This window comes from Trichosurus vulpecula, chromosome 2 (genome assembly GCF_011100635.1).
Source record: "Trichosurus vulpecula isolate mTriVul1 chromosome 2, mTriVul1.pri, whole genome shotgun sequence".
Classification (NCBI taxonomy): Eukaryota; Metazoa; Chordata; class Mammalia; order Diprotodontia; family Phalangeridae; genus Trichosurus; species Trichosurus vulpecula.
Genome location: NC_050574.1, coordinates 62540959 through 62550320, shown reverse-complemented (window position 1 = coordinate 62550320; position 9362 = coordinate 62540959). Strand labels below are relative to the sequence as shown.

The 9362-nt window shown below is 50.3% G+C and overlaps 2 protein-coding genes across 2 annotated transcripts in view; both read right to left on the bottom strand.

The window, feature by feature from the left end:
- LOC118836455 (acid sphingomyelinase-like phosphodiesterase 3b) overlaps positions 1-5946 on the bottom strand; it is a 28905-nt gene extending 22959 nt beyond the window's left edge. The window contains 2 exon segments of the mRNA XM_036743745.1: positions 890-1086; positions 5603-5946. Coding sequence (XP_036599640.1) covers positions 890-1086; positions 5603-5895 — 490 coding nt within the window. The 5' untranslated portion in view covers positions 5896-5946.
- A 1850-nt stretch (positions 5947-7796) lies between these two features.
- The window catches only part of SMPDL3B (sphingomyelin phosphodiesterase acid like 3B), a 29647-nt gene continuing 28081 nt past the window's right edge, over positions 7797-9362 (bottom strand). Inside the window, exons 8-9 of the mRNA XM_036743744.1 lie at positions 8574-8945; positions 7797-7835 (exon numbers count right to left, since the gene is read on the bottom strand). Of these exons, the coding sequence (XP_036599639.1) occupies positions 7797-7835; positions 8574-8945 (411 nt within the window). The remainder of the gene's footprint in view (positions 7836-8573; positions 8946-9362) is intronic.

Sequence of the window (9362 nt, the reverse complement as noted above, 5' to 3'; positions counted from 1 at the left end):
CTCCCCCTAAAAACTACCTTGTTTTTATTCTGTATAACAGGGTGTCCCAAAAGTCTCAGTGCAGCTTTCAGCTCTTACATGCACTAAGACTTTGGGACACCATGAAAGCATGATGCTGTACTAAGATTTTGGGACACGCTGCATATCTTTAATATCATATATATGTATCTGGGTATTCTCATATGTATATGTATATGTATACATACTATATATACACACAGTTTACATATGTATTCACACACACACACAACACCACCCACGTATGTGTCTGAATGTTTCCTTCAACAGAAGTAAGCTTCCTGAGGCAGGGGCTGCCTCATTTCTACCTCTCCAGTGCCCACACAGAGGAGGGGCTTGGTATCTACTTGTTGCTTGATGGATTCCCTTCCAACAATATGGGTCTTTGAACCCCATCTTTTTACTAAAGCCTTGCCCTCGGGCCCCCTCCCTTGGCAGGGAGTATTTGGGTGCTGGGACGAGGGGGCCTTTGCTTTGTCACCCTGGGAAACAGGCTTACCCAAGGTCACACAGATAACAAGGAGCAAAGCCACTCCTACAGGAGACCCAGAATCTGCCCTGGGGCTGCTTCTGCCACACAGGATCAGGCCCTCACCCCACATTCAACCCCACTAATCCCTACTTGGCCTTGAATCCAACTCCCAGACCTTCCAAGCCCACATTTGGGCAGAATGTGTCCTTTCTAGCCTGAGGTGCTATGAGATCTCCATCTCCTTGGAAGAGACAAAATCCCCTTAACTTGGCCTCCAAGGAAGCCCTTAGAAAAGCAAAAACACTGTTACATTTGGGACAATTTCACCAGCCCTTTAACATGGTGCCAGGGGCTGGAGCCCAGGGCCGCCTCCCTCTGCACCTCGCCCCCAGCACTCACACTGATAGTATTCCACTCTGCCCGTACACAAGGTGATGTGAAGTACCAGGATGAGCTGCGGTGTGGCCTCCAGGAAGGTCTCGAAGAGCCGCAGCATACTGATATCCATAGAAATGAAGTTGGCATAGTCGAGGTCAAACTCTGCTGGCTCCTCCTGCTTCCACAGGGCAAATCCCACTTTCAGGGCCTGGACACACCTGGCAGGGCACCGACAGGGGCAGAATTAGTCCTCTCTGTCCCAGGCAACAGAGCAAAGGCCCCCAAGGCTCCCTGCCAAGGGAAGGGCCCCAGCCAGGCCTAAGGCCATAGGACAGGATTTTGAACCCAGTAGCCATGACCTAACAGATTTCAGTAACAGATTTCATCCTAAGCCCTTTATGCATTTAACAACATTCTTCCGAGGAACCCACAGGCCTCACCAGAAACTAAAAAGGTCTGGGCCATACAAAAGGTTCAACCCCCCAGTTTGCCCATGGAGAATTCCAGCATTGCCTGCACCCTCTGACCAAGAGGACCGCCCCAATCACTGAACAAGTTCTGGGACAAGCAACACTATCTTGAATTCTAAACTTCCCCATGGAGGAGTTAATTAACTGATAATTATGATAATATATAATGATCAGTTTAACTCAGATCCACATAGCCCATGCTTTCCTCACACTGTTCAAGGAAAAGCCAAACACTTGATAATAAATGGTGCTCTTTATATTAGCCATTGAAAACTGACGGTCATGAATGCTGTTCTTGTTAATACTCACTTGAAAACTGTTCAAATGGGTGATGAAAGAAATGAGGCATTCCCTTTGATGCCCGTCCAAGTGGCAAAAACAGCCACTAGCAACAGCCTGAGCTTTGGGTGATTTTTCCTTGCATCAATCCCCCCTTGGCTCCTTTGAGATTTCTACCAGCCTGTGCTTCTAGATTTGGGCTAAGGGTAAATCCGCTCCCTCTTCAGCATTTCAAATGCTAACCTGTCTGCAGACCTCTCTTCTCCCCATCCTGGCTGCCCCTTCTGAAACTGGGGTGCCCATGAGAGAACACAGGACTCCTGCTGTGTGGCCCAATGCAGGTCAGACGATCACCTCCCAGGGTGTTAGCCAGGAGCATTTACTAAGCACCCTTCCCATCATCCTCTGCTTGAAGATCCTATGACTTGAGACTCCTACAGCGACACTGGCTCATATCGAGCTTGTGGTTCACTAAAACCCTCAGATCTTTTTCAAATGAACTGCTGTTTTGCTATGTCTCTCCCATCTTGTACTTGGGAGGCTGATTTACTAAATCCAAATGGTTACGACTTCACTTTTAAATTTCATCTCATTAGATTTGGTCTAATGTTCTCACCTCCCAAAATTCAGCAGCCATTTAGTAAGTGCCTCCTACATGCAGGGCACCAGGGATAGAAAGATAAAACTCAAGAAATCTTTTTTAGATCCCAAATCTGTCATCAAATCTAATAACTGATTGTTCCCAGTTTTGTACTGTCTGCAGATTTGACGAGCATACCATGTTTACCTTTATTCAAGTTACTGATAAAAATGGCAGCAGAGGGCCAAGTGGTCAGTCAGTAAACATTTACTAAGGGCCTCCTATGTGCCAGGCAGGCACTGTGCTAAGCATGGGGGACACAAATACACCATCTCTGGTGAGCTCCTTCCAAGTGGATATTAAGTCATCCAACCAGTGCCCAAACCACAGAATTGTATTAGTTTAGCCGACATCACCTTTTCCACGGGAACTGCACGTGTCGTCTAATGTTTGGGAAGATGGAAGTATACGGTATCTACAGCCTTCCCCTGACCAACCAGTCTCGTAACCTCATTAAGAAGGCGAATGAGGCTGCTGCAGCCTGACCGGCCCTCTAACAGGGAGTCCTATACTTGGGCAGGAATGGAGGTTGAGGTCATTGGCCTCCAGTTTGCAGCTTCCATTGTTTTCCTGCTCCCTTCTTCAGGCCTTCCCTGGGTGTCTGTCCCATTCATTGTCTCAGCTCTTTGAAGATCACACAACTATTAGCTAGCCATCCACCAGCCAGTTACCCTAGGAAGTAGTGTCACAGGCATCCAGGTCCTTATGACTTTGGGTAATTCTCTCCCTCCCAGCAAAGCTCCTTCTTTTTGGCAGAGAAAACAGAAGAACATATGGGTTGGTACAGGGGGCAGAACACAGACCTTGGGGTCAGGAAGGCCTTGATTTCAATACTGTCGGATGTGAAGGTCAAAGATTTAGAACTGGAAAGGGAATTAGGGGCCATTGAGTCCAACGATCTACAGATCACACAGTCCATGGCTCCAGCTACTGAGCCACTGCCCACCCCAGACTATCTGAACTACTTCTCCACCCCTGCCCTAGGAACCTTAGTCTCCAGGAGTATAAACTCCTTGTGGGTGGGAGCCTGTCTTTTTTGCTTGTATACCCAGTGGTTTAGCACACTGCCTGGCCCATAAGGGTCTGATAACTGCTTTCTCTAGTCTAATCTAAAAGGAGGGGGAGGGGAAGGACCTCTAAGGTCCCTTCAGGTATAAATCTAGGATGCTCTGCTCCCTGCTTAACTCTGGCTGTCCCACCTTTTATCTTCTACTGGAGCTAAAAACTAGGTTACATAAAATATTAGGCTAGATAAAAAAACCATCAGTTCAAAACACTACCGAAGTTTTTTGTAATCCTTAACTCCAATCCCCTGTCTCAGCTCGTCCTAAGCTTCAGTGTTCTTAGAGTGATTTTTCCAGGCCTAATCTGAAGATGACAGAGAAAGGCAATCATCAAAGCACAACAAACCCAACTCAGGTGGGGAAGGGGCCACAGAGCAAATGAATGGCTCTTTACTGTTGTTTTGTTAACATTTATATATATGGGATTGTTGGTTGGTTTTTTTTTTTTCGGTCAAAAGGGCAACAGTTTGAGTTTCAAGTTTCTCTCAGGAGCCATGACCCATTTGGCCTATTAGTGAAGGGGTCCTACATTCATGAGACGATACAGGAAGGCTCATTCCATTTCCAGGAATGATTCCGCCCCATTTACAGCTTTACTACATTTTCAATTCAAAAGCAACAAACATTTAGGAAGAGCCTACTGTATACTGAGCCTTTCACAAGCATCTATGACTCCTAAGAGCCCTATTTGAGAGGTGGAGCTAGCACTATGACCCTATTTCAGAGGTGAGGAAACTGAGGCCCATGGAGGAGTAAGGTTTGCCCAAGGGCACAGAGCAAATGAACAAAGCAGGACCTGGAACTCTTCACCGGACACCATGAGACCTCAACCAGCTAAAAAATGTCTCCCCTCTGAAAGAAGCAGATTTGAGTAAGAGCCCACAACACGAAATGTTCTGGTCCCTGGCTGCGCCGCAGGGCAGGAGCGACTATGGTGCTTTTTTATTCACCCATCTTTGCTCCCAAGGGCACCATGATTACTGCACCGAGTTGGAAGAATGACACTGGTAGGCAAGTCCCACAAGTCTCTGTAATTCCCCAGAGCAGGAGGTGGCTAACATAACACACTTCACCCAAGTCACAAACGGAAGCCTGCTGAGTAGGACTGAGAAGACGGCAGGCTTGGCAGCCAGACAGTGCCCATTCCTGGAAAAGAGCTTCCCGGCCACAAGCAGTGGGGAAACACTGGCCCACGGGCCACGGACTCAGTGGGTCAGGAACTAAGTCCCTCTTCCCTCTAGCTCTTGAAAGGTGGTGGATGAGATGATCCTTGAGGTTTGTTCCAGCTTTAACATTCCCTGTTAATAGTAACTGGCATTTCTGTAGTGAGAGGCAGCTCGGTATAGCAGATCAAGAGATGGCCTTAGAGTCCAAGTCCTAGTTGTGTAGGACCCTGGGCAAGTAATTTTACTTCCAAGGGGGATGAGAGGAAGTTAGACAGACAGAGGGATAGGCAGAGAGACAGACTGAACATTTCTTAAGCACTAACTTCTGGTACCCCCCTCGGGAGAAAACCCACTTACAACGTGCTCAGAAGTTAACTCCTCTGCCTCCCTCCCCCCACCCCTGGCTTTACAACTCCCTAAAAAAGGCTTTAAGTCTCCCTCCCTTCCCTTAGAAAGTAAGCTCCCAGAGGGCAGGCAGTCTTTTTTTTTTTTCTGCATTTTTATTCTCAGGGTTTGAGCATGTAAAGATTTAATAAAATGCTTTATCTCAAACGGCTCAAACTCTTAATCTAATCTACCCGACTAAAGATAAGACTGGGAACTTAAGAGTTGGGGAATGGGGAGCAGGTAAGACAGTGCCTAACTTACAGCTTACAAGCCAATGGTTTGGGACAAAGATGGCCTCTGGCAAAGAGTATCAGTCCCGGTTCTGGAGAGGAGAGCCACAGGGTAATTATTTAATAGTAATCATGACAGTATTTATATTTAAATTTAGGGCGGTTAGGTGGAGCAGTGCCAAGCCTGGAGTCAGGAATCCAGCCTCACACTTTCTAACTGTGTGACCACGGGCAACTCACTTAAACGCTGTCTGCCTCAGTTTCTACAATCATAATAGCACCTACCTCTCTGCCTTATTTTGAGGACCAAATAAAATAATTATAAAGCGCTTATAAAAGTGCCTAGCACATGGCAGACGCTCAGTACTTGCTTGTGCCCTTTCCTTCCCCACCTGGAACTGGCACGGACTTGTCATCTAGTCCCTCCCCTTCCCCCCCGCCCAGGCGTCATCTGACAAGGGGGGAAACTGAGGCACCGCCGGTGGCGCGGAGACTTGCCTATGCAGGTAGCCCAGGTGCAGGAGGTGCAGCAGCGCCAGGCCGCGGCCCGGGGGCGGGCCCGGGTGCAGGTCGGCGGGGTCTCCGCGGTACCAGATCCAGCTGAAGAGCTGCAGGGCGGCCGAGGAGAGGACCAGCGCGGCCAGCTGCAGGGCGGCCCACAGCAGGCGGCCCTGCACCGCGTACTGGCCCGCGGCCCATACGTCGGCGCCCAGGTCCAGCACGAAGGCGCCCGTGCCGAGCGCCGTCAGCAACAGGTCGCGGAGCCGGCAGGCCCGGGGGGACCGAGGCATGGCCCCACTTCCTCCCGCCTCCGCCGGCCCCACTCTAGCCCGGTCCTCCGGCCGGCGGGGTCAGAGGAGGGCGGAGAAGAATGAGGCGGGGATGTCCTGCCCCTTCCATCCCGTCCCCTCCTATCCCCGAGGCGTCCCGCCCCTTCCATCCCGTCCCCTCCTATCCCTGAGACGCCACACCCCTTCCTTCATGGCCCCGCCTATCCCTGCTACGCCCCGCCCCTCCCATCTTGTCCCCTGCTATCCTCTACGTCATCTCTTCCCTTCTTCCTCCCCTCCCCTTCTCTGCGGGGCCCGCCCACTCCCTCCTTTTCCTTGCAAGAGCCCTGCCCCTTTCACGTCCTCACGTGATGGGGTGAGAGGGCCCTCTCCTCGCCCCTAGGACCATCTCTAGGGGGCGGAGCGAGATCAGACATAATCTACCTCCTCCCCAGTGGGGCGGAGATCCGGGGAACTCCTCCCCTGCGGTCCCCGCCCCAGCCAGGCCTCCGGACATTTGTTTTTCATGCTTCACGTGCTCCGGGAAGTATCTGAACGGGGAGGAGCCTCAGTTTCCTCCCGGTGGCCCGGAGCTACGACTTGTCCAGCTACCCCTCCCCCAACAGTGAAGGGAAACACTTAGAATCGTGGAGGGTGTGAAATTAACCGAGGGCAAGGCCTCTGTTGGGTCTGGTTCCCTGATCCAGCCCGTCCAGGCAACTGGTTCCTGGAGACACCAGGCCGGGGACCATAATGACGGGCCCCAAGCCTCTCTTTTTTCTTCACCTTGTGGGAATTGTGGTTTTGGGGATCACTGGACTTCCCCAAATTGTGAGAACACGTGGCTTTGGGGAATCATTGGACTTACTAGGCAGGGCCAAAGTCCTGAGGAAGAACCCTTTGATAATCCCTAGGGAAGGCTGTACAGACCACAGGACTCCCAGAGGAAGACCAAGTGGTAGCCATCCCTTAATCTGTGGGGCTCACAGGGCCTCCTAGGGGTGAGACCCTAAGGAGGACCCAAGCAATAGCCCCTTAGGACGGCAGTAAGATCACAAGGGCTCCCGAGACAGGGCCAGAAGTCCCAAGTGATGTCCCCTTAAGAAGGCTGTACAGACCACAGGGCTCCCCAAGGGAACCCAGAGTGATAGCCCTCTTAGCACCTCATTGGGAATTACAGGACACCCCAAGACAAGATCCAGGAGTAAACCCAGCAAGCTTCCGCTGCCTATTGCTTCCCTTCACCTGACCTTAGAAAGATCCATGCGATTTGCCCATTCTCACCCAAAGAACTCAAGACCAGAGTGGGCAGAGAAATGCATTTTATTATGCTCTCGGGTGTAGTGTTCATGGGAACACTCACACTGATACAGCTGCAGGAGCAGGGGTAACCATTCCCTCTACTCCTGCTAGAGTTATAGTTAGTTTACAATCTTTATTTTTTCACATAGTTTTCCTAGGTTATAGTTTATACAGGTAGGATAATAAGGATACAGAAGCAAAAGTGAAGTTAATTAGATTTTCCTTGTCTTAGTTTAGGATTAAACTATATTCTTTTACTTCCCCTACTTTCCCTCTTTAACATATGTAAATTAGCAAATCAGTAGTCCTGGATTCTTGACCAAGATCAGAACCTAGATAAGCTTGAACTGGTTCAAGTGTGTTTGGCCTCTCTAATTCCCCAGACTGCCTTCTCAAAAAGCATGCATATGCATACAAGCCTCTGACTTCTCCCCTAACCGACCTTGAGGCCTGGTCTCTGCTAAAGCTGTGGTGGGGGAGGGCGGGGAAGCACACCTTTAGTTCCGTGGAAACAAAACTCCTCCCATTTCTTACAACCTGAAATGATTATTTTTGAAAGGGGGAGGTGGTTCTAGGAGGAGGAATCAGGAGAGGCTGTATGTCAGTAAGTCAACAAGCATTTACTGAGCATCCGCAATGTGCCGGGCAGTGTGTAAGCACTGGGGATATGAAGGTCCAGGCTCTCAAAGAGCCCAGTTTGATGGGGGACACACCTTTGTCCAAACAAGATACATATGGGATAAACTGCAGATGGTCACTAGAGAGAAGGCACTAGGGTTAAGGGAAATCAGGAAAGTCGTCTCACAAAGATGCAGTTTTAGCTGAGCTCTGAAGGAAGCCAGGGAAACCAGGAAGTGGGGATGAGGAAGAAGAGGGAGAGTATTCCAGGCATAAGGAGCAGCCAGGGCAAAAGCCTGGAGGCCGGAGATGGAGAAGGGAGGGACTTGGCAGCTGTATAGACATGGAAAGAGCCTGAGACCTGCAGTTAGGAAGACCTGAATTCAAACCCGCCTCAGACACTCACTAGCTGCGTGAGCCTGAGCAGGTTCACTTAACTTCTGTCTGCCTCGGTTTCCTTGTCTGTCAAACGGACGTAATGATAACATCTACCCCTCAGGGTGCTTGTGGGGGGCCAATGAAATAATATTTGTAAAGTGCATAGCACAGTAGTAGCTTACACTGTAGGAGATTAATAAATACTGGTTTCCTCCTGCCACTGTTCCAGAATGGCGGATTACTGGAGGGGGAAGGTTGGGTGGGAGGGGCCAGGCTGGGAAGGGCTTTCTCAGTCCACTGCTGCGTACCCCTTTGCCCCACCCCAGCAGCCCGGAGGTTTGGGCTTCAGAATCTCTTGTGCACGCTCTGGCCACTCTCTCCCCACAATGCTTCTCTCCTACTGGGGGAGCCAGGACTCCGATCGAGTGAAGCCCCATCATCAGGCAGAGGAGGAGCAGGGATCCCCACGGCCCGCAAGGGGAGCTGGCCGACTCGATGCACCTTTCATAGTTTGCAAAGTCCACCTCCCTCACGGCACACAGGTGCTCTGCCCGGCAGCCCTGGTCACAAGGGTCCAAGTCATAATTGACAGAGTTGTACTGGTAGTATCTCTGCAGGGCACGGTTGTCCTGTGTAATCTGGTCCAGTACCTGCTGCATGGAGGCTGCTGAGCCATCCTGGGCCTGGAAGGCTTCCGTCAGTCGGTATTCCTTCTCCCAGCTTGGGGCCTGCAGGTTGGCATGGGTGAGGTTTAGATAGTAAGTCACCATGTCCTGAAGGGGGAAGAAAAGCAGCAGAAATCAGCTATGACCTGGCAACAGATTAGCCAAACACTCCCAGCTCTCTCCTCCTCTGTCTCTTCTTCCTCCTCCTCCTCCTCCCTCATCTCTTCCTTCTCTTCTTCCTCCTCCTCTCTCACCTCTTCCCCTTCCTATCTCCTCCTCCTTCTCTGCCTCAAATGCCTGTGGCACTTAATGTATATTCCCAAATGCTGAAAGGCTCCACTGGATCTGTGATATAATAATAGAATAATAGCTAACATTTATTTAGTGCTTACTATGCGTCAGTCACTGTGCTAAGCGCTTTACAAATATCAGCTCATATGATCTTCACACAACAACCCGGGAGGTAAGTGCTATTATGATCCCCGTTTCACAGATTGGGGCAGATGGAGTGAGGTTCAGTGACTT